The sequence below is a fragment of the Rhipicephalus microplus genome, chromosome 2, assembly GCF_043290135.1.
Source record: "Rhipicephalus microplus isolate Deutch F79 chromosome 2, USDA_Rmic, whole genome shotgun sequence".
Taxonomy (NCBI): domain Eukaryota; kingdom Metazoa; phylum Arthropoda; class Arachnida; order Ixodida; family Ixodidae; genus Rhipicephalus; species Rhipicephalus microplus.
In genome coordinates, this window is record NC_134701.1 from 28760859 (window position 1) to 28785775 (window position 24917).

Below are 24917 nucleotides of genomic sequence, written 5' to 3' on the forward strand. Positions count from 1 at the left end.
TACTGCTCAACTGACTGGCGCATGCGTGGCCAGTAAAATCGCTCCTGTGTACGAAGGAGTGTTCGCGTCATTCCCAGGTGACCCGAAGTTGCGTCGTCGTGCATGGCGCGCAGAATGGAGGAACGGAGTGTGTGCGGCACCACCAGCAAGAAGCGGGAACCCGTGGCCGAGAAGGTCCTCTTGTAAAGTAATCCTTCACGAACGCAAAAGCGTCCGGCCAAAGTGGACGCTCGTGCTTCAGCAAATAATGGCTCCAAGCTGACATCCTTCCGCTGTTCATTTTCAAAGGTGGTCTTGTCCGGGAATACTGGAGTCACTGACGCAATTAGGTGATCGAAATTGTCGGCATCGCAAAGTGTTGTAGTAAGCGGCATCCGCGAAAGGCAGTCAGCGTCAGCGTGCTTCCTGCCACTCTTGTATGACACCGTGAAGTCATACTCTTGCAAGCGGAGGGCCCAGCGTGCCAGGCGGCCAGATGGGTCTCGGAGGCTTACAAGCCAGCACAAGGAATGATGGTCTGTGACCACTTGGAAGGGACGACCGTACAGGTATGAACGGAATCGCTGTACAGCGAAGACGAGTGCCAAACATTCTTGCTCAGTCACTGTGTAATTCCGTTCTGGTTTACTTAAAGTTCTGCTGGCATACGCAATGACATGTTCCTTTCCACTGTGTCGTTGTACTAGAACTGCACCTATGCCAATGCCACTGGCGTCAGTATGAACTTCGGTCGGCGCCGAAGGGTCGAAGTGTCGGAGAATGGGCTGCGATGTGAGTAAGAACTTGAGTTGGTTGAAAGACGTCTCACAGTCATGTGTCCATTCAAAGCTAGTACCTTGACGTAGCAGACTGGTCAAGGGGAAGGCAACGTCGGCGAATGCGGGAATAAATCGGCGAAAGTACGAGCACAGGCCTAGGAAGCTGCGAAGCTCTTTCGTTGAGCGAGGTGGTTTGCACGCTTTCACAGCTGCTGTCTTGCTCGGGTCAGGCCTGATCCCATCTTTGTTCACAAGGTGCCCAAGTACTAAGGTTTGTCGCTCGCCGAAATGACACTTCTTCGAATTAAGAACAAGGCCAGCGTTTCTAATGCATTCCAGAACAATGTCCACGCGTTCGTTGTGCTCACGAAATGTGCGCCCAAAGATCACGATGTCATCTAGGTAGCACATACAGACGTTCCATTTTAGGCCACGCAGAATGGTATCCATGAACCTTTCGAATGTGGCAGGAGCATTACATAATCCAAACGGCATCACGTTAAATTCATAAAGTCCGTCTGGAGTTATGAAAGCAGTCTTTTCCTTGTCCGCTGGATGCATGGGAATCTGCCAGTAGCCTGAACGTAAATCGATAGACGAGAAGTATGACGCCGAATGGAGACAGTCCAAGGCGTCATCAATTCGTGGAAGAGGATAAACATCTTTCTTCGTGATGGAGTTCAAACGGCGATAGTCGACACAAAATCTCCAGGTACCGTCTTTCTTTTTCACAAGGATCACAGGAGCTGCCCAAGGGCTCGATGATTCTTGAATGATGCCCTTTTGGAGCATTTCACGCACTTGATTGTCTATTATCTTGCGCTCGGACGGCGATACTCGGTACGGTTTTTGTCGGATTGGCTGTGCTGTTTGTGTATTTATCCTATGGCGTATACGAAATGGAGGAATGGAAGGCGTATGGTCACTCTGGGAGAAATCAAAAACTTGCAAGTACTTTAACAAAACGTCCACACGCATTCTGCGCTTGTCGGCAGTCAGCGCCTTATCAACCATAGGTAAAACTTTCGAACTGTCTGAGCAGGCGGTCACTTGTTCATCCCGTCGAACGTCACTGAGGACAGCTACTGTTGTTGGCGAGTATTCTTTAAACGACGCTAGCTTAAGTCCTCCTGGTAGCAGCACCGGTTCGTTTGAATAATTCGTTGTCCAAAGGTCTGAACGACCTTCACTCACTGAAACTATGCTGTGGGGTACCAACGTGTTCTTCTTTATACAACTTAGATGGAAAGGCTCCACTAGCGCATCGAAACTGGTCTTATTGTCGTTAATATGCGAAGAAGCTACTGGAACGCGCACAGCACAGAAGGCCGGGATAACGGTATCTTCATAGACTCGGAGCGCACCGCTTTCCGTACCCGAATTCTCGATAAGTCCATGAGGAACAGCGTCACTTATGATAACTTCGCCATTTCGACAGTCTACAGTGGCTCCGCACATTCGCAAGAAATCTATGCCTAGAATGATGTCATGAGTGCTCCGCGGAAGAACCGTGAATTCTGTCACAAACACTTGATCACTCAGTAACACTGCCGCGGTACAAACACCAATCGGACACAACGAGTTGCCGCCCACGCCACAGAACGTTATCGCTTTCTCCAACAAAAAGGTCACCTTTCTTCCCAAACGAGCTTTGAACGCAGCACTCATGATCGACACGGCGGCTCCAGTGTCCACCAAAGCCATCGTATGTACACCATCAACAAAAACTTGCACTTTGTTTTTAAACATAAGCACCGGTGGAGGTATCTCTTCTTGCAGCGAATCACCAGCGACCTCACCCCCAGCGGCCGCGCTGCCTAGTTTTCCGGAGGCGGCGAAGGGTAGCGGCGCCTAGGAGACGGCGACCGATTGGAGCGAGGGGCTGGCGGGGGTGTCAGACTGCGGTCAGAGGCTGGAGAACGGTTTCGCAGCGGCCTTGGTGTCTCGTAAGATGCGCTTCCAGGGAACGTTGGTGCTTGTGCAAAGTCGGACAGGTGGGATCTCGGTGGCCAGTCGTACCTCGGCGGCTGCCGGTAGTTACAGTACCTGGCAATGTGGCCTTCGACGCCACAGTTGTAGCAGATGGGTAGGGGTCGCTCGCCGAACCACTGCTGAGAGCGCTGGGCTGTGTAGGGTCGCCTAACCGAACGGGGTGGAGCAGATTGCTGAACGGGAGCTGCGCGCCTCTGTGGGGCGGGGCCGGGACGAAGACGTTGGTCATACCGCTGGTCAGACGCGAATGAGTCTCGGCGTGGCCACGAAGCCCTAGCTTCGCGAACGTCTGTCACACATACTGATGGTGGCAGAGGAGCGAACGGGGCCGGGTAGTAGGATGAACAGGTAGGCGTATGGCGGATGGTGTCGTGGAACAGTGTGTCTTGTCGCTGTAGTTCTTCCCGCACTATTGTCCGGATAGTAGCGGCAAGGTCGGCGGGCGGGCTCACGTCGACGCTGGCGACCGTTGTTACATTTGCCAGCCTACCAAATTTCGGGGCAATACGACGGGTCTTTAGCTTCTCAAAAGTACGGCAGTGACGTTGGACGGCGGAGACGGAAGTGAGGTCTTCCCTGCCTATCAAAAAGTTGTAGACGTCCTCTGCTATACCCTTCAGAAGGTGGCCGACCATGTCCTCTTCAGTCATGTACGGGTCTATGATCTTGCAGAGCATCAGGACCTCCTCTATGTAGGTGGTACACGTTTCTCCAGGAGTCTGAGCTCTTTGAGCCAACGTGCGCTCCGCGCTCTTCTTTTTTGAATCAGAGTCGCCGAAGCATTTCTTGAGCTCTTCAGTGAAACGATCCCACGTTGTTAAGGAATCTTCGTGGTTTTCGTACCACATCAGAGCTGTTTCCGTGAGAAACAGCGCGACATTTCCCAGTTGGTCGGTGGCATCCCAGCAGTTGTACCGGCTCACCCTTTTGTACTGTGTCAGCCACGCATCCACATCTTCTCCTGCTCTTCCCGCGAACGGGCGGGGTTCCATATAGTGATATCGAGGTGCAGCTGGCACTGACCTTTGTGTGGTTGAGAAGGCGTGACCTTCGCTCTCGGCCATGGCAGTTGGTGTCGGTGGCAGACCGGCAATACGACGGCTCCGGCGAAGTTCGAACAGCTGTGGCTCCGTGGTTCGTCGACGTATACTGTACCCAGCACCTTCCACCACTCTGTTACGCCTGAAGTAGGGGTACGGGGGTTTATTGAACGGAAGCTGGGATGGCGAGGCCGCACCGGATAAAACTGCCGAGAGATCTTCTTCTTCCCAAGTCCACACTTCTATTCCCTCTTATCAATCCGGCACATACACGTCGTAATAATATTATGAATATATGATGAAACTGTTCGAGATATCAATACTTCGACTGTTCACTGGATGGATGGATGAACACACAAACAGACTGAGTGACGGACGAATGTAGCCAGCGGATAATTCACGGTTTGCCGATAAAATCTTTTGAAGCTACGTCCTACTTCTCATCATTCACTCCATAGATATGTTGTGATTTTTTATCCTAATGGTACGCTACTACGTGATTCCGACACGCTTCCAACAAAAAATGACGGACACGCACAATGTTGCCAGAGCATTATCAAGCATTATAAGAATATGAAAAATCGTAAGCTGAACGTTTCTTGCGGTATAATCTTCCTACTCTCTGATTATTTTCAGGGATCCCAGCCGCGGAGGCTGCATTTTTGGTAAAGACGAAAATGCTGTAGGCCCTTGTGCTCAGATTTTAGTGCACGTTAAAGAAGCTCACGTGGTCAAAATTTCCGGAGGGAAAGCACCTCTTATAATCATATGGTTGTTTTGGGACGTTAAACCCCACAAACCTTCATCAGGTTATTTTGCCTTAGTCTTTAACATTGCTTTGACGTAAATGTAAACTCTCATAGAATGTACACATGCAAAAAAGAGCCGTGACGGAGGCACACACAAAATAGACATAATGTAGAGAAAGTGTTCGAAAGCAAACTACACAAGACACTTCACAATAAGCAGATGACCAAAATTGCGCAGAAACCGAGGCAATGTGTGGTATGCAAATAGAGGACAGCATAAACAGCTTTTGTGGTAAAAACTGAATTATACTAAATCAACCTATTCAATAATTTAGCGGGAAAAACGACGACACGCTAAGCGTAAATATCGTTTCTTACGTAAATACATCCTCTATTGGATCTAGCGCCGGTAGCAGTAAAGTGGTGGTTATGAGAACTCATTTGCACTCAAGTTGTTCTCGTTATAATAAAGTCAGGATTACATCCCCAATATATTTCAAATCACTGATGTGTGAATGCAGAGCGATGCAAAGCAATCCCATTCTGCAGTTGAGCGCCTTGCAGGACAAACTTCGGTAACGAAGTAGAGGGAAGATGCTGCACGCATCGGAGGACACCAGAAAGCGCTGTGATTATGAAAAAATGTCATCACACCGACACAACTGAAAAGAACAAAAACAGGTCATCGCCGTTCTCGTTTCTGTGTAGATCGCTCAAGCTCCATCCCGTGACTCTGCTCTACTGATGAATACACCTCGTTGCTGGATGTGCTTGGTAAAATAATGTGACACATTAGTATTATTCTGGTGGCTTCCTAACAGCAGTATCAGCGTAAAAAGTGGAGTTCAGCCAACGTTTATTGTTTCGCATGGTGGTGTTTCTATAGCATATCATATTGTGTCTTAGGATTTACGATGTGTTACTGAATGTGTCCGAAATACAGGCACTGATACTTGTTTCTGAGACACATCACAATAGAGATACAACATACACAAATAATATCTATTATGGCATTTACGATACCTGTGTTATCGCATATTGTACAAAATCCGTGCAATGGACCGAGCATGAGAAGATGATTTTGTGCAAGTTGCACAAACCCTAACTGACGCACATCTCTATCTTTATGTATTTTTGACACTTTGCAGTAGTTTCAAAAGCCGCGAGGTGCTGCGATATTATTTTAGAAAACCCAGCGGTATCGCGATCACGGCAGATCAAAACAGAAGCCACCTGGTTGCATGCGGGTTCACCTTGGCGATGTCAGAGCGTACCACGTGCTGGTGCTTCAGGCTTGGTGAGGGCTCTAGTTTTGGCAGCAGCTGGACGAAGGGTGTCGCCTCGGGTGCTCGAAACGCCGCCGTGGGCGTACTGCTCACTGCAGCCGCCGAAGGCGCGACGGACACGAGGCGTGAGGTGCTCTGCAGGATCTGCGCGTACTTGCCATCGATGTACGTGCCGATGACTTTTGTCTCGTGGATTGTCGTCACCCCACTGGGAGAAAATGTGCGCATCATAAATACAGAGCGATCCCGACCAGCAGACAATTAAGTAGCGGGAACACAAGGTAGGGAAGCTCGATCAAAAAATAAGCAATCTGAAGAAACTGTAAAAGCAGAGTACAGTGGCTAGAATTGGGAAGTGCGATAAGCGGCAAGCGGCGCCTATGGAGGGGAGCTGCGTGGGACGCGGGCAATTGTTTATACGTTGTTTGCACGTTTCTGACCGTTTCGTCGGGTGCCTTCGTCTTAGGTTTTTTATTGCTGTGACACTCTCACACCAATGGTTCTCCAACCTCATGGCGCGATAACAAAGTCATTGCTTCGTCCCGGCGTGCTGTACCGGCTACAAGTAAGGTTGTTTGGCGTTACAAAGGACGAAGCTCTCCGCAGTAGCGGAGAGTGATACCGCGTGCTGCGGGCTGACAAGCTGCTTCAAGAAAACTCGGCTGTGCGCGAGCTGCGATTCGACGAGAGGTGTATCTCCTGGCACTTTGAGCTCACTGTGAAAGGCAAAATTGTTCACATCGAAGGCGGACAATAGGAGTGCTTGCCGTTCAAGGGGGGGGGGGGCGAAGTTTCAATGCAGGGTGCCCCTCCTTATTATTTCAGTGTATGAGGGCACTCTTTTACTCATCCCCTTTTAGATGAGTAAAAGAGTGCCCTTTCGCCTAGCCAATGTATAGAGCCAATTTAACACCACTTCCAGGGGACTAGGGAGGAGGGGGTGCCCGCCCTTTTTGCCCCCCTCGTGCGGACGCTTATGGATAGGCCTTTAAGAGAACCTCTCCACGTTTGTAGACGTCCTTGAAATCTCTTTTTCAAAGTAGTATAGCTAAAACGAGCTTCACAGTGACAGCTTGAAAAAGCTTGTTCCCTGATTAGAAGAAAAAGATGTCACAGTGGGTTTTGCACAACATGGTCCCAGCCTCACTAATCAAGTGAACAAGTTTTTTTCTGCTCACCTATTTGCGTCTTTACACAAAGGCACTCCACAAGGAGCGAGCATCGTCCCATGAATGGAGGAAATATGTGAAGCTGAGGCGCGTCACCTAGGCTTTCAGTCCAAGGGGTGCTTGCGAACTATAAAACTTTTTTGATAAAAAAAGACATGCGACTAATTATTAAGAATGCATTGTTGTAAACAGATAGTGAGCCACTACTCCGAAATGCGTTGTGTGACCAGCGTACTTCATCCAGATACCGTTCGTGATTCTCGTCTCTGGGTTTGACGTTACGAATGATGGGGTTTTATTTATAGATTAGCGCTTGAAGAAATGATGGTTCACAGTGGAAGGAGCTCTACGCAATGGCTCACAACTTAGTTCATCATTTCACTCTTCTACCACTTCACATCGATAAAATGTTTCAGTGCTGTCACGCACTCACTTACGGCGGCCTGTCGATATTGCGGTTCAGTCGCGCACCTGCGTATTCATTCTGTTATTCCAGAAGTTTTTAACATCATTTCGGTCTCCATTTGGAACCATGCATGAGCAACAAAATATATTTTAAAACTTTCACACTGTCCGCGTGCTTGGTTAATTCCCGTCTCTACGCAGTGCATCGCCGGCTTGGGTGATGTGCAAACGTGTGCCAGAACCTCCTGGCGGTTTCCTCTCAATGCGTTAGGCGCTAGCCGGCGCGTTCATCACACTTTTTTTTGTAGCCACTGTAATCAGAGGCATTAGCTGCGCTATATGACTGTGATCACCATGTTACTAGGATGGTTAAGGTATAACTTTTGTCACCCGCTGCCTTTGAACGCGAGACTCAGCCTCAGTTACGTCCACTGTTGATTTAGATGATGGGAAGGATAGTTCATAACGGTGTCCGTGTCTGTTCTTTGTTCTGCGATTAGGAATTCCTTACCAGCATAACTAGCAGCAATAGGCAGCTTTTGCTGCCGTGAGATAATATATGGCTGCCTCAGAATTCCTTACGATCAATGACTCCTACGTGTCACAGCTCACAATCGATCACAGAGTTCATTTAGCCCTGAGGGGCTTAGAATCATGAAACGTAATCGTATACTTGCAAAGAGAAACAAAACGCGTTGCGAAAACGATTTCCAGGGACAAGCACGTTGAAAGTGCGGAAGTAGACAGTTATGAGGCGTCAGCTTGAATAAGGGCTCCCAAACGTAATTTCCAACTGAAAGATGATCATGGCTACGTAGTGAGCGATGATTTTAACCATAATATACCTAGTCAAAACCAGTTATAGAGTACATTGTGAACCATTGCTTTTGGGAGCTACCGAACCAAAAAAGTAAAAAAAACATTAGCGCATTTTCTTTATTTACTTACCTATTTATTTATTTAGTCGTTGATTTATTCACAGTACCTGCAGTGCAGCCATTATTACAGGAGCTAATATATGCTTACATAAAATGGATAACTATTCAAACTACATTAACACAAAAACAGAAAAAAAGATGTAGCTATGTGTGTAACAGTATGCGTACTGTTTCACCAACGGGTGAAGGATGTTTCGGTACAACTGTGAACAATCTTCTCTGGAAGGTGACTGTACTTGACGATTGTGTTGGAAAAAAACGAGCGTTGGCAGACATTTCTTCCGCAACGGCTTCGTCTTATTTTAAACAGTAGTCTCTTTTGTGAGATAAGAAATAGAAGTTAAAAGATGAGATTATCTACGTATTTTAACCACACTGTGAAAATTTTTGAAAATTCTTTTCAATCTAGTGTTTATTCTAGGAGTACTTAGTAATTCCAACCCCAACTTTTCACCCCATCTTCAAGTACTTCAACATTAAACGCGAAGTTATAGTGATATATAAATTCTCACCTTATCTTCAAGTACCTCAACATTAAACGCGAAGTTATAGTGAAAACTGAAAAAAACTGGCTCCATGGTTGTGTACCACCTCAAACGTAAGAGAGAAGGTCTTACTTTGCCTGTAACAAGCCACAAAAGCATGCACCTATGCTTGAAGTGAAATGGTTGTGCGATAATAAGACACTGTTTTGACCGTCATCAACATTGAAATTCGTTTGGGAGCTGTGCACCCGATGAAAAGTTTTAGCAAGGGTGTGCAGATGAAACTGGCTGGTTTCCTCTAAGTCAAGCATGAACAAAAGTGTCTTGGAACCAATTCTGCCCTAAGAAAACACACGAGATAGGAAAGGCTGTTGTCTCCTAGGCTCCGTAGGTACAAAGGCTTTCCGGGCTAACATAGATGGCACGGGGCGATTTTCGAAGCCACCGTGGTATTTGCTGTTTGAAGTGGCAGCTAAACCAAACCATTTGCAGCTGCACCCTTCGAGTATATCGAAGTGCCGGAAATGTGCTGGTTTCAACGAGTAACTCATAGCAAATGGCGTGGGATTAGTCGACCTCTCCTCTTTCCCCTTCTCTCCACAGTATTGGCTACATGAAGTGGCATGTTTAATGATAAGCCTGTCATGCCGGCCGCTACATTGTTCTACGTGAACGAAAGTAGGCAAGTTTGGCATATGTACTGGGAGCCGGTCTTTTCGAACATCACCCCTTGCCGGGAGAGTTCTTTAATTCCAGATCAGCTAGGAGCATCAGACGCGAGCAAAAGCTTGGTGTCGTGTGTAAAGATCTTAGTGTTGTGCGTTTGTTACCATATTTGGGCATCGTTTAGACATTGGCTTCTCCACGTGCATTGTGTGGTGTCTTTTTCCGTCTTCGTGGATGAAGCACCAAGACTACCCAGTGCCGTATTGGCTGAAGATCCAAGCAATGCGCCCAAGGTCTTGAACGCGGCGCTGTATAAGTGGAAGACTATTGTACCATTTCAATTGTTTATTGAGCTCTTACTTGATCACCTCTTGTCAACTGCTCAGTTCCTAATCATGTAAATAAATTTTTGTTGTTATTACGAGCGTATCATTTAACTTGTTGGACAATGGATCCTACGACGGGGGCCTGCTACCAAAAATGAGATCCATGGACTCAGAGTCGCAACAACACGTTGACAAGCGAGGGCACGGGAACAACCGCTAACTGCCACTCCTTTATTCATGGGTCGAACCACTATTCATAAATAGTTACACAAAGAACATTTGCGCATATGCCATGATTGACAAAAGTTAGTACACAGGTGCAGCAACCTCTTCTCATCACTATACAAGCCGACAGAAGGATGACTAACACAACATGCCGTCAGCGACAGAGCAGAATCTTCAAGTACTTCGTCATGCTGCTTATTTCAAGGAGATAAAAGCACTTGTGAACTTTCATGCTGCGTTAAAAGTCAAAAGCAAAGCTGAAGAAATTAAATTGTCGGACTCGTCTAAGTGCACAAAGAAGGCTAAGGGAACAACCTTGAATGTGCTATTCACAGTAAGACGCACAAGGTTGACACGCCCCTTCACACCATTGCTAGAGTAGGGGACACTTGGCGTTTGCAGGTCAGCAAGTTTCTGTTTTGCCATTTGAAAGGTCTTAAACAATTATTTTATAGAAAAAAATTTCAATGAGGTCATCAGTTTTCTGCAGGTCAATAGTTTCGCTGACCTTAGCTTTTCATTTGATGTTCAGGACCTTTTTTTACCAATTCCCTAGCACTAGTTGTTTAAGGCAGTCAGAGCTTGTTTGAGATGACTGATGAAATTGTTTTTGCAAACAATGCTTTCATAAAGTGAATATTTTATGCCACTGTTAAAATAATATTTCACCTCTATATTCGTATTTTTCTACAATGACATGCTTTTGCAAAAAAAAAAGGCAATTCACATTAGTTCGACTTTGCACCAGTTCCGTGTGACAGTTTGTTTTAGCTTTTATTCATAGTGAACTTGACTGGACTATCAATAAGACCGCAAGTCTAAACGTTTCTAAATACGTGGATGACGTTTTGATTCTTTGACAGCCTAACACTAAATTGACGAACGAGCATATACGGCGGATGGTAGAGGAATGTTTTCATGCGTAAGATTACTGCTGAAAATCACCTTAACTTTTTAGATATTTTTTGACATTCAGTGCAGAACATGCATGCGGGTGGTATCCAACCAGAGAAAGAAAAGTATTGATACCGTTCCAATTATCTCACTCAAAAATTGGGAAACATACTATTGTGATGATGTGCCTTCCATTTTTTTAATGTTCTCTAAAAAACGTCACTTGATCACAAGATGCGTGATAGATATTTTGCGCACATTGACAAAGTAGCAGGAGCTGTGTATCCTCGCTCGGTCGTTATCACTGTAGTCGAGTTCCTGTTACAAATTATTAAAGGCACAACAAATGCAGCAGCAGCTGACCATGCACGTGCAGCGTGTGACACACCCTGAAGTCCTGTCTTCTGTGCATCGAGTGTCGCACTCCCCGAAGAAGTTGCTGGGAATTATGGGGCCCGATTGTTTCTTCCTCCTTAGAGAAACTGTCCGTTATTTGCTTCCGCATTTGTGAAAAGACAGCATCATGCAACAAATGGTATGTGAGACCCTTCGTTAAATCTGCAGTCCACTTAGATGAAATTTCATTTAGCTGTGGAAAGGTCTCCATAGGCCGAACGGGGCACTGCATAAATGAGAGAGCGAAAGAGCGTATACAAATTGTAAAGTGCAGAAATGTCTGCAGAAAAGTTTGCGCCATGTGCAAGTGCCTCATTGGTGCCTGCATAAACCTGTTACTTTCCCGATGGTGTCATAGTGTGTTGTGGAGCAATAGTTAGTGTATGCGTATGCCGACTGAGTGGTAGTGAGTTCGAACACTCACAGCCCCAAGAGAGTGCTGTAAATTGCCTTTCAGGAGTAAATGCTTGTCTCATTATTGACTCGTTTTTCAAGAGTGCTGCGAACACTCTGCTGCACAGAGTATAGCACACTCTCTCGAAAGAGTGCCGGTACTCTAGCCGAATGAGAGTGAACAATTACCCTCACCATATTGGAGTCACGCTTCTGAAACAGAGTACCCCCACTCTCTCTGGGAGTTGCCCCGCCGCGATGGTCTAGTGACTAAGGTACTCGGCTGCTGACCCGCAAGTCGCGGGCTCGAATCCCGGCTGCGGCGGCTGCATTTTCGATGAAGGCGGAAATGTTGTAGGCCCATATACTCAGACATGGGTGCATGTTAAAGAACCCCAGGTGGTCGAAATTTCCGTAGCCCTCCACTACGGCGTCTCTCATAATCATATGGTGGTATTGGCACGTTAAACTCCACATATCAATCAATCAATCTCTCTGGGAGGCAAATTACTTTGTTACAAAATTTTACAACCTGGTTGATCCGCTACTCCCTTTAAGAGCAAAGTCACTTTTGCTGCCAGGACTGGCGTTTCAAAAAAAAAAAAGTAGAGGGTTTTCTGCGATTCAATAGGGAGCGTGTAGCAGAGATTGCTTGACGTTTACGTCACATATGCATGACGGCAATCAGCACACATATCATAATCGTACACCACACAGCAACACTGAACCCTGCAATATGGTCAAACGTACATACACCAACCAGTATTTATATGAATGATGTCTAGCCCCCTCTAGCTCGGGTGGCACAGCATCAATATTACGTGAATATGAAGAGCAAATATACATCTAGTACACGTAAGTATCTAGCGACCGTCAGTTACCCTGCCGGCACACCAATCTATTAGTATTGTGACGACGTGGGGTCAACGATGCAACGGAGGGCGACTCACAAAAAGGCTTTATCAGACTGAAAAAAAAGCAGTCATGTCTTCTTCGTCCTTGCCTGTCCGTGAACGCTCAGGATGTTCTCGCGCTGCTTTTCTGTTCATGGCAAAACAAGGGCAAAGAAGACATCTTCCTTTTTTCAGAGTCTGATAAAGCCTCTTTGTCGGTCGTCCTCCGTTTCATTGTCGATCTCGCGTCGTCACACTAGTGGAGGTTCTGGCTAAGCTTCATTCTTGGCACTCTTTCATGGAGCCAGCCATCGAGACCAAAATAGTCACTACGGGTCGAAACACTGGTGCACCATTTCAGTCGACGTCTACTAGGCCTGGTGCCCGAGCTTATTACCCCGCCGGAAGGTTCTATCAATTGTCCTCCTGTGACTAATGCCACTGCAGCTCCATCACACGACACTGCAGAATCCTATGATTCCCGACTGCTTCTATCGGGGAGCCTATGAAGATGCCCAACACTGGCTGGACCAGTTTGAATGGTGTGCCAAGTACAACCAGTAGGCCTCCCCAGAAGACAAGCTTTCGAGTGTCTTTCTATCTAAAGGACAACGCCCAGACATTGTTCATCAACTGGGAATGAAGCATGGCTACGTGGGACAATTTCCGCACCCATCGGCTCAATACATTCACTAGTGCCGACAGAAAAGAGAATGCGAAACATCTAGAAGCTCGCATTCAGAATCCAAACGAGAGCGTTGCTATGTTCGCTGAGGACATAGCCCATCTTTTTCACAGGGCAGATCCCGAGATGCCAGAAGACAGGAAGTTATGGTATCTCATGTGTGGAGTGAAGGTGCAACTGTTTGCAGGTCTAGTGAGAAATCCACCGAAAACAGTAGCTGACTTCAGCAAAGAGCCTACTGCGATTGAACGGGTCCTACTGCAACGATACCGCCAGCATGACAACATGGTTAACTTGGTCGCAAATACCTCTGTTACGGCTGCAGCAAGCATTTGCGAAAACCGGCAAGCCTCTACGTGAAGCAATCCGAGAGATTCTGCGAAAGGAACTCCATGAGCTCAGTTTGATTCAACCACTAGAACCGAAGTCAGTGTCGTCGTTTGTCACTGACGTTGTCCCAGAAGAGGCGCAGCAAGCTCTTCGTTCACCGGGCCATGGCGATGTGCAGCGGCACCTTACTTACGCTGATGCTGTCCGATGTCCCGTCGTCACTCCTGACGATGACCGCTCCAGCGACTAATCTACCACCTACCTCTCATACGCAGTGAATCCTATCGCCGCTCTCCTCATCACCGCCACCCGCACTGGTCTCGCCGACATGAAAAATTTCGTATGGTTGACACCTGAACAGCGCACCGAGGTTCAACGGAGAAACCCCTCTCAACTTCCAGCACCAGACAACCGATTTGTGGCACAGCGTTGACTGTTAAATGGTGTGCTATAGTTTTGGTGAAGCACTGCACGTGTACCAAATTTGCCGTTTTTGCGACGCTCAACACTGGAAATTTCCTTCTCAGCCAGTTATGCTATGTACGAGAGTTGGCGTAGACACGAACATGATGCTACGTATGACGCTCAGCGTACATACAGCGCACTCCTCTGAGTCACCCGCCCCAAGACCTAACCACGCCTTGATCACGGCCTTCATCTCCGGCGCCGTACATGTGACATAACCGGCACCGTGCCACATGCACTGATATGTTATGTGTGATATGTGATATCATCGTTTTACGTCATCAACAAGGTGCTATAAAAAATGAGTGCGTAGGAAATAAAAGGCAGTGTTTTTCCACGGCATCAAACGTGCTGTTTCCTTCGGCCGCTCTCTGCGAGTTGGATATGACAGTGGCAACGAGGATAAGAGTGTGATCTGCTGATGTTGCCAGGAACTTCCCCTGTGAGGCTGTGTTTTTTTCCGTATATCTGTGAGAATGCCTGCAGTAGGCAACCTTGAGCCGTTGGACATGGGAACAACCAGCTGGGATGAGTATCAAGAGCGGGTAGAACAATTCTTTATAGCCAATGACGTCAAAGATGAAAAAAAAGCAAGCAGTAATTCTCAACTGTTAGGGACCAGCCACGCATTCATTACTGCGTAACCTCGCTCACCATCGAAATCGTCAGAAATAAGCCTGTCAACGATGCCTGACGTATAGAAGAAGCATTTTTCACTGAAGCCATCAGAACTGACTGAACGTTCAAGTTTATTAAAGAATACGTCATTCTGGGGAAACGGCTGGGGATTTTTTCGCTAGCCTGAACAAACTTGCTGAAGATTGTGCTTTCGGCTCGTTTCTAGACAGAATGCTCTCTGACCACATTGTGGCAGGCATCAACGACGAGGCAATGAGGCGACGACTGTTGGAGTTACCAGATTTGACCCTTGATACGGCAAAGAAGACAGTTATCACGATGGAGGCAGTGAACAAAGATTCTCACGCGTTGTCAACAGCCATGCTGATGACTGTTGCGCCGATGAATGCCGTGTCATGTGATACAGGAAGCCAGAAGCATAAACCAGTTTCATGTTTCCGCTGCGGAGGCGACTATCTGGAGGCGCAGTGCCGATATGCATGCAGGGTCTGTCACAAGTGTCGAAGCAAGGGGCACCTGGCGCGAGTATGCAAAGGCAAGGCAGTTACTTTTACGAGCGCATGTGATTCAACGTTTGTGCCTCGGAAGCATCAGTCAATTCATACTGTAGACAACAAAGAAAGCCGCTCTGAGAGACCGGCATCGGACTACGATATGTGGCAAGTACGCGCACCGGATCACGACGGTAGCCCGTACCAAGTTGGGGTATCTGTAAATGGAACTCCACGCATTATAGGCACAGGAGCAAGTGTGTCTGTCGTTTTGGAAGCGACCTTTCGCCACATATTTCCGTCATGTCATCTGGAATTGTTCAAACGTCATGCTGAAAGATTACACCGGTGAGCGGTCTCCCGTGCAAGGCAGCCTGACTGTGACTTTACGACTGGGAACCATGAGTGCCGGGACGTGCTGTACGTCGTCGCAGGACGCTGCCCGTCCCTTATGAGGCGTGGCTGGATGAAAGGCCTCGGAATCGATCTGCGCAATGTGATGGACGTTAAGGCTATCACGTCGGTTGAGGGACTCATCGATGAGTATGCGAATGTGTTCGACGACGCTTTGGGAACGTTCAAGGAAGTGTCCACGAAAATCCCTATCGAAGACAACGCAAAGCCGCAGTTCTTCAAGGCTCGTCCTGTTCCGTTCGCAATCATTGACCAAGTCAATGGGGAACTGATGCGCATAGAACGAGTTGAAGTGCTGCGTCCAGTTAAGAATGCGGAATGGGCTGCAGCTATTATGCCCATATTGAAGCGAAGTGGCCAGATTCGGATAAGTGGATACTTCAAAGTCGCTGTTAACCCCGCGACAGTGCCTGAAAATTACCCGATACCACGCGTTGAAGACCTGTTTAGCCGTCTTAGTGGCGGCAAGAAGTATGCGTATTTGCGAGTTGAACTGGACGAGGCATCCCGCAAGTTGGTGACAATACGCGACAGGGACTGTACCAGTACACGCATTTGCATTTCGGCGTCACATCTGCTCCTTCAATTTCGCAGCGGGAGATGAAAAACCTGCCACAAGGGCTGATACACGCCGTGGTGCACTTCGACGACGTTCTTGTGACTGGACGTGACGACCAGGACCATCTAACAAATTTGGGCCTAGTCCTAAGCCGACTGAAGCAAGCTGGGCTAAAATTGAAGCTTGAGAAAAGTACCTGCCTGGAACAACAACTTCAATACCTGGGCACGTTGTCACGGCTTCGGAGTTTGAAACCAACACAGAGAAGGCAGAGGCTGTGCTGAAGGCGCCTAAGCCCGTAGATGTCAATGCATTACAGAGTTACCTGGACTTAGCCAACTTCTTCCACAGGTTTCTGCCGGGGCTGTCTAGTATGTTGCATCCCTTAAATGAGCTACTTGGGGCCAGGATGTCGTAGGAGTGGTGTGAGGACCATGAACATGCGTTAAAAAGGAGCAAGGAGCTACTTGTTTCAACAGCAGTGCTGTCGCATTAAGACCCTAAAAAATCCACGGTTCTTGTATGCGATGCGTCACCGTACGGCGTTGGCGCCACTCTGGCCCATAGGGAAGACTCGGGGGCTGAACGACCAACCGCATTTGCAAAACGAAATCTCGCGCCAGCCGAGCAAAATTACAGTCATCTTAAAATTAAGCCTCTTGCGCTCATGTTCGGCGTAACCAAGTTTCGACAATACCTCTGGGGACACGAGTTCGAGGCTATTACGCACCATAAACCTTTACGTAGATTGCTTGCTCCGGACAAGAGCGTGCCTGAAATGTCTTCACCGCGAATCATGCGTTGGGCTCTGATGCTTAGTGTCTATACCTACAAGCTCATGTACCGACCGGGAGCAAGCATTCCCAACACTGATGGTTTGAGTCGCCTACCCCTACCAGTGTACGCTCAACCTGTGGAAGTGTTCACGCTGGAGGCTGCTTATTCTCAGGTGCTGTGGTCGACTGTAGTCGTGGAGGCAACATCTGAGGACCCAACTTTATCGAAGCTTCGAGATGCCTTATGGTCTGCAGCTGAGCTACGTGACTCCCAGCTTAGGTTCTACGCAGATTGAAAGCTTCAGACGAGCATGCAAGAAGACTGTATACTTATTAGATCGCGAGTGGTCATCCCAAGTGCATTACAGCAAGAAGTGTTGCGACTCCTTCATGAGGGGCACCCTGGAATGACCAAGATGAAGACTATCGCTAGAAGTCAGGTCTGGCGGTCTTCATTGGACGAAGACATTACCGTTGCAGTTCGCCAGTGTCAGCTCTGCCAAGAACATCAGAGTCATATAGTCACAGGCAGGCTGCCTTGCACGGGAGACAGATCACCAGTGTAATCTTTCAGCATGACGCTTGACGGTTCCAGACAACATGACAGAAATATGCAGCGAAAGGTCGCTTCCGATACGACAGACATGCTTGCTCCTGTGTCTTTAATGCGCGGAGTTCCGTTCAGAGACACCCCAACTCAGTACGGGCTACCATCGTGATCCGGTGTGCGTACTTGCCACATTCCGTAGATTTGCGGTGCTGGTCTCTCGGAGCAGCCTTCTCCGTTGTCTACAGTATGGATTGATTGATGCTTCCGAGGCACAAACGCTGAACCACATGCGCTCGTAAAAGTAACTGCTTTGCTTTTGCATACTCAGGCCAGGTGCCCCTTGCTTCGACACTTGTGACAGACGCTGCTGGCATGTCAACCTTGCGCTTCCAGATGCTCGCCTCCGCAGCGGAAACATGAAACTGGTTTATGCTTCTGCCTTCCTGTATCACATGACACGGCATTCATCGGCGCAACAGACATTAGCATGGCTGTTGACAGTGCGCGAGAGACTTTGTTCACTGCCTCCATCGCGATAACTGTCTTCTTTGCCGTATCAAGGGTCAAATGTGGTGACTCCAACAGTCGTCCCTGCATTGCCTCGTCGTTGATGCCTGCCACAGTGTGTTCATAGAGCATTCTGTCTAGAAACGAGCCGAAAGCACAATCGTCAGCAAATTTGTTCAGGCTAGCGAAGAAATCCCCAGCCGTTTCCCCAGAATGACGTATTCTTCAATTAAACTTGAACGTTCAGCCACTTCCGTTGGTCTCGGCGAAAAATGCTTCTTCTGTACGTCAGGCATCGTTGACAGCCTTGTTTCTGACGGTTGCGACGGTGACCGAGGTTACGCAGTAATGAATACGTGGCTTATCGCTAACAGGTGAGAAGTACTGCTTGCTTCTTTTTTATCTTTGACGTCATTGGCTCTGAAGAATTGTTCTGCCCGCTCTTGATACTCATCCAAGCTGGTTGTTTCCACGTCCAACGGCTCGAGCTTGCCTACTCCATACATTCTCACTGATATACCGTAGAGAACACAGCTTCAGAGGGGAAGTTCCAGGCAATACCAGAAAATCACACTCTCGTCTTCATCGCCACTGTCATAGCCAACTCGCGGAGAGCGGCCGAAAGAAACAGCACGTTTGATGCTGTGGAAAAACCCTGCCTTTTATTTCCTACGCACTCATCTGTTATAGCAACCTGGTGATGACGTAAAACGATGCATATCACATATCACACATAACATATCAGCGCGTGTGGCGCGGTGGCTGTTATGTTACATGTCTGCCAAGAACACCAGAGAGTTGCGCAGCTGGTATCGATGCCATGACGCCATGGCCGTTTTCGGACAGACCATATTCGCGCCTTCATAATGACTTCGCTGCACCTTTGAAAACCGCTACTTGATAACCGTTGTCGATGCATTTTCAAAAGGGATAGAGGCCGTGCCTATATCTTTACCATCGGCAAAGGCAACGATCCCATGTCTTAGGGTCATGTTTGCTACTCACGCATTGCCAGACGTAGTAGTTTCCGACAATATACCAGTGTTCGTGAGCGAGAAATTCATCAAACAGGTACTGACACCTCCATACCATCCAGCGTCAAATGGGGCTGCAGAACGGACAGTTCAATGCATCAAGTCAAAGCTAAAGAAGTCGGCTGGAGGGAGTATTACTTGCCAACTTGCCCGTATTCTTTTCAACTACAGGATCACTTTCCACGAGACTACCGGGTGCTCGCGGGTAGACCTGATCATGGACCGTAAGTTAGACTGCTCTAACGTTGTTGCATCCAGACATGAGAACTAATGTCTTGCTGAAGCAGCTCAAGCAGAAGATCCTCCATGATGGTAGAGCTCAAACCACACCGCCTGTAAGACCCGGAGACTACATCTACACACGGAATTTTCATTCGGGGCTAACCTGGATGCCAGCAAGAGTGACTGACAGAGCCACCGACAACGTCGCTGATGTCGTTTTGTTAGACGGTAGGTGTTGGCGGTGCCATCAAGAGCACCTGCGGCCGAACTTCGCCCCATTTAGTGAGTCTCCTGGACTGCCGCCTGAGCGACAAACTTCTTTACCGACACCAGTGTTACCACCTGTGCAACAAGCTTCGTCAACCACGGAGTGCGTGTTGGAACGGGTGGGTGTGCAACCGGCTGAGCAACTAGTTCCACTACTCAGGAAGTGCGAGTTGGAGCAACCAATTTCAGTTGGTGAGCCGTGACCTGAATCAAATGGCGAAAATGGAACAGCAACACGCGATCTGGTTGTGCCTGTTAATACGTGAATGCTGCGAAGAAGCACGAGGACAAAAAAACTAATGGTGCGTTTCCAACCACGAAGGCTGCTAAACTATCGTTGTTTTTTGTTTTTTTATGGGGAGGAGTGTGACATAACAGCCACCGCGCCACACGCGCTGATATGTGATGTGTGATATGGGATATGCATCGTGTTGATTCATCACCAGGTTGCTATAAAATATGAGTGCGTGGGAAATCAAGCGCAGTGTTTTTCCACGGCTAGTTGGCAGTGTTTGAGTTCGCTATGACTGTACAGTTCACTGAATCGTCGCAATTTTGCCGACGTCTCTACAGGCCGGTCCCCTAGTCCATGACGGGGAAACTGTATGCCGTGACCTCGAAGGTGGGGTTGCCCATCATCGAAAATAGCAACAGCCTCCATTACAAACGAACGACCAAGCGAAGACGCCAAAGCCGACGATTACAACAACGACCATGACGGCCTACCGATATACGCGAAGTCATGAGCATTGACCTCGCCGTTCAAATTGACGGTCATCAAGTGACGGCTCTAGTTGACACCGGCTCAACCTTTTCGTTATTAAAACAGCAAATCGCCGACAGGTTAAGAAAGGTAAAGACGCCCTGGTACGGGTTCCGTATAAGAACTGCCGGAGGCCAGTTGATGATACCTGTTGGAAAGTGCGCGACTCGACTGGTTCACTTTTTGTCGCCAACTTCGTTATTCTTTGTGAATCCTGTAGAGATCATTCTAGGAATGAATTCTTGCAAGAATACGAAGCAGTTATTAACGTCCGTGCCAGGAGCGTAACGTTTGCTCCCAACTGAGACACACCTAACCACGAGGAACATCAGTGACCTCGTTTACGTATCAGCGGTGATGACGTAATACTTCTGCCATGGAGTCGCTATCTCATACATGTGCATCGCGCAAGCCTACAGAGTGGAACTGGTGTCGCTGAACGCTTTGGCAAGCTAGCATTCACTTGTGGCATTTCCATCGCCAGGAATGTCATCAATGTTCTCGATGGATGCGCTGAAGTATTGCTGACCAATTTCAGCAAGGAACGCCGACACATTGTTGGAGGCACTGGCATTGCCAGTTTCGATGAATTTGCGCAAATAGAAAACTGCCATATCATGAAAGAGGAGGCACCACCCTCTAACCTGACAACAATACCTGTTGACGTTAGTCCGACGCTATGAACCGCCTAGCAAGAACGCCTTATCGAGCTGATCAACAAGTTCCACGGCTGCTTCTCTTACACTTCCAGAGTTGGTCAGACAACGCTCATGAAACACCGCATCATCACAGATTTCGACCCCAGAGCCATCCTGCGAAATCCTTATCGCGTCACTCCAAATGAGCCTGAGGCAATTCAAAAACAAGTGAAAACGATGCTTGAAGACAGCATTATAAAGGCAATTCAACAGCACTTGGGCATCGTCCGTAGTACTCGTTAAAAAGAAGGATCGCAGCTTGTGTTTCTGTGTCGATTATCGAAAGCTCAATCAGATAAAAAAATTGGCAGCATATCTATGAGGGAGAGTGGGGCGAAGCATTCGTTCGTCCATTTGTTCTTGCTTCCGTCCGTCCATTCCTCTATCTGTGTGACCGTCCATACGTCCATCCGCTCATCCGTGCGTGCCTCTGTTCGTGCGTCCGTCCCTGCGTTCGTCCATGCATCCACCCCTGCATCCGTTCAGGCGTCCATCCATGCATCTGTCTTTGTGTCCGTTCGTCCATATACTCAACACTCCAAGTACCACCATCTTGTATCTTTTAATCATAAATTCCCCATATAGAAGCACCGCCATTTAGCGGAAATTCCAAGAACTAAACGAGAGGTGGCACACGCACACTTTCTTACGGCTTCCGCTTCGGATCTACTTCCCACCTTTAACCACCTCGAGTTCATGGTAAATGCTTGTTCATTGTATTCATGGCACTGCGGCCCAACGCTCGCTAAACCTTTCAAAAACCCAAGGAGGTTACGCCCAGCGAGTATAACGTAGCAACCTTCTCCTGTCAGATAGTGCTCAATGTACATGCCAATGGTTGCTAATGGGAAATGAGAGACAGGAGAATTCGGCCTTTACTTTCTTATGGCTTGCGCTTCGTATCTACTTACCACCTTAAACCACCTCGAGTTCATAGTATATACTAGTTCATTGTATTCATGGCACTGCGGCTCAACGCTTGCTAAACCTTTCTAAAACTAAGGAGGTTACACCCAGCGAGTATAACGTAGCAACCCTTTCTTGTCAGATAGAGCTCAATATACATGCCAATGGCTGCTAATGGGGATTGCAGCGTGCGCGTTAACTAAAAGCCGAATGCTCCTGTCTCTCTTTCCCCTTTAGCAGCCATTGGCATGTACATTGAGCACTTGTTTATAGTTCAACAACGCACGGAAGAAATCTCTCACCGGCATTACCTCTGAGGTCAAAATTTTATACTTGTTACACACTACAACGGCTATGAGGGACTAACGGGTGCCGCTATAAGATGCTTCGCCCCTAAAAAGACGTTTATCCACTGCCGCATATTGATGATTCCTGCATACGTTACGAAGTTCACGTTCCTTTTGTCCATGGACTTGAAAAGTGGCTATTGGCAAATGGAAGTTGATAAAAAAGACCGTAAAAAGACCACCTTCGTCATGCCATATGGACTTTACAAATTTTAGGTCCACCCCTTCGGTTTGTGTTCGGTGCCAGTCACGTTGCAGCGTCTATTGAACACAGTTCTATCGGGACTTAAGTGGCAGACGTGCCTGGTGTACATTGATCACGTGATTCTTTTTTTCTATAGCGTTGTTAAGAAGGCTAGAAGCAGTTTTTCACGTAATACGTTTGACCGGCCTTACACTGAAGCCCGAAAATTGTCACTGGCTTCCATGAACTTCAACTCCTCGGTCACGTTGTCAGCAGCCAAAAAATTGGACCCGATTCCGATAAACTTACTGCCATGGTGAATTTCCCAACCCCGTCTGATAAAAAATCATTCCGGCGTTTTTTTAGACTATGTCCCTAATATCGGCGATTTATTGTCAATTTCTCTCGCATCGCATAGCCATTTATCCAGCCCACTAGAGAAGATATTCTATCATATTAAGGCGGAGACCAACAAAGGGCATTTCACAAGCTTCTTCAGGGCATGCAAACACTTCTCGTCCTCACCCACTTCAATGAAGACGCGCCAACCATATCACACATAGACGCTAGTATAGTGAGTCTCGGAGTAGTCCTCGTACAGTGGCAGGATAACAGCGAAAATGTGATCGCTTATGCCAGCAGGACACTGTCCCAAACAGAAGCCAACTACATGACGACCAAGAAAATGCCTTGCAGTGGTATGGGCAGTCATCAAATTTCGTCCGTAAGTATACCGTCGTTTGTTTAGAGTTATCAGCAATCACCTGCTGGTTAATGAATTTGAAGAATACATCCAGCCATCTCGAATGCTGGAGTCCTCGGCTACAAGAGTTCAACTTCACCATTGCCTACAAATCGAGTAGGCGACACGCTGATGCCGAATATCTTTCTCGGTCTCCCGTTGAAGCAGTGAAGCATGACGGCGATGACGTCATGGCCTTTTAGGGGCGAAGCTCCTTAAAGCGGGACCCGTTCGTCCCTCATTGTCGTCGTAGTGCGTAACCAGTCTTACACTTTGACCTGCAAGGTGGTGCCGGTGGGAGATTTCTCCTGGGCGTGTTTGAACAATAATATTTCGCAGCATGTACGTTAACTAAAAGCCGAATTCTCCTGTCTTTCATTCCCCATTAGCAGCCATTGGCATGTACATTGAGAACTATCTGACAGGAAAGGGTTGCTACTTCGTACTTGTTGGGCGTAATCTCTATGGTTTTAGAAAGGTTTAGCGAGCGTTGGGCCGCAGTGCCACGAATACAGTGAACTAGTATATACCGTGAACTTCATGTGGTTAAAGGTGGGAAGTATAGACGTGAAGCAAAAGTCGTAAGATAGTGTGCGTGTGCCAACTCTCATTTAGTCATTGCAATGTCCGCTGGATGGCGGTGCTTCTATACGCGGAATATATGAAGAAAAGATGCGAGACGGTGGTACTTGGAGTATTGACTAGATGGACGAACGGGCACACAGACAGATGGAAGGACGGATGCACAGATGGCTGCACGTGCGGATGAACGCATAGACGGATGCAGGGATGAACGCACGAACAGATGCACACACGGACGGGTGGATGGACGCAAGGACGGTCACACAGAAGGACGCATGGATGGACGGAAGCAAGAACGAATGGACGTACGGATGCTTCGCCCCACTCTCCATCATTGACCCCGTGGATATGCTGCCATTTTGGGCATTGAGGCACTGCCACCTTTTCACGCCAGCAACAGTACGACGCTGAAGTGCTGACGCTGATTCGTTGAATCGAAATCCAACCAATTAGCGTGCCGATACCATTTGCAAGAGGGCTAGCATCATACTGCTTGCACAATGACTCACTTTACAACAAGGCCATCTCACCTAGCGGCAGCAGTGACATCCTCGTCATTCAATCATCCCTTCAACATGAAATCCTATCCGCCTACCACAACTAGCCAGCTGCCGGTCACTTGGGATACACCAGAACATTAGCAAGGATCAGGCAGAACTACTACTGGCCAAAACTTGCCATGGTCATAAAAACTTACGTGCAAACGTGTTTAGACTCTCAGCGCCACAAATGACCAGGTGTTAAGCCAGCCGGCCTGTTGCAGCTTGTTCAAGTGCCGACGACCCCATTAGCCCAAATTTGTATAGACATTCTAGGTCCCTCTCCAAAGTCTACCGCTGGAAACAAGTGAACAATCGTTGCTACCGATTACCTCCTTTGATATGTCGAGACAGAAGCTCTGAGACGCGTGACAGCAGCTGAAGTGGCACGATTCTTTCTAGAAGTCATTGTCTTAAGGCACGGCGCTCTCACAGTAAATAATACTGAGAGAGGTACTGCGTTCATGACCGAGCTGTTGGACATCGTTTTGTGACTAAGTGGTATTGCGCACTGAAAAACAATGGCATGCCATCCTCAGATCGGGCTGACTGAACGTCTCAACAGGACCTTTGCCGACATGATCAGCATGTGTGTAGACGTA

The 24917-nt window shown here is 47.8% G+C and overlaps 1 protein-coding gene across 3 annotated transcripts in view; it reads right to left on the minus strand.

Annotated features, from left to right (window-relative positions):
- The window catches only part of LOC119169162 (uncharacterized), a 472562-nt gene that overhangs the window by 116000 nt on the left and 331645 nt on the right, over positions 1–24917 (minus strand). For 2 of the 3 annotated variants that reach the window (XM_037420263.2, XM_037420262.2), the window contains exon 4: positions 5793–6033. In XM_037420263.2, coding sequence (XP_037276160.2) covers positions 5793–6033 — 241 coding nt within the window. The remainder of the gene's footprint in view (positions 1–5792; positions 6034–24917) is intronic. The other variant, XM_037420264.2, reaches the window with a different exon arrangement.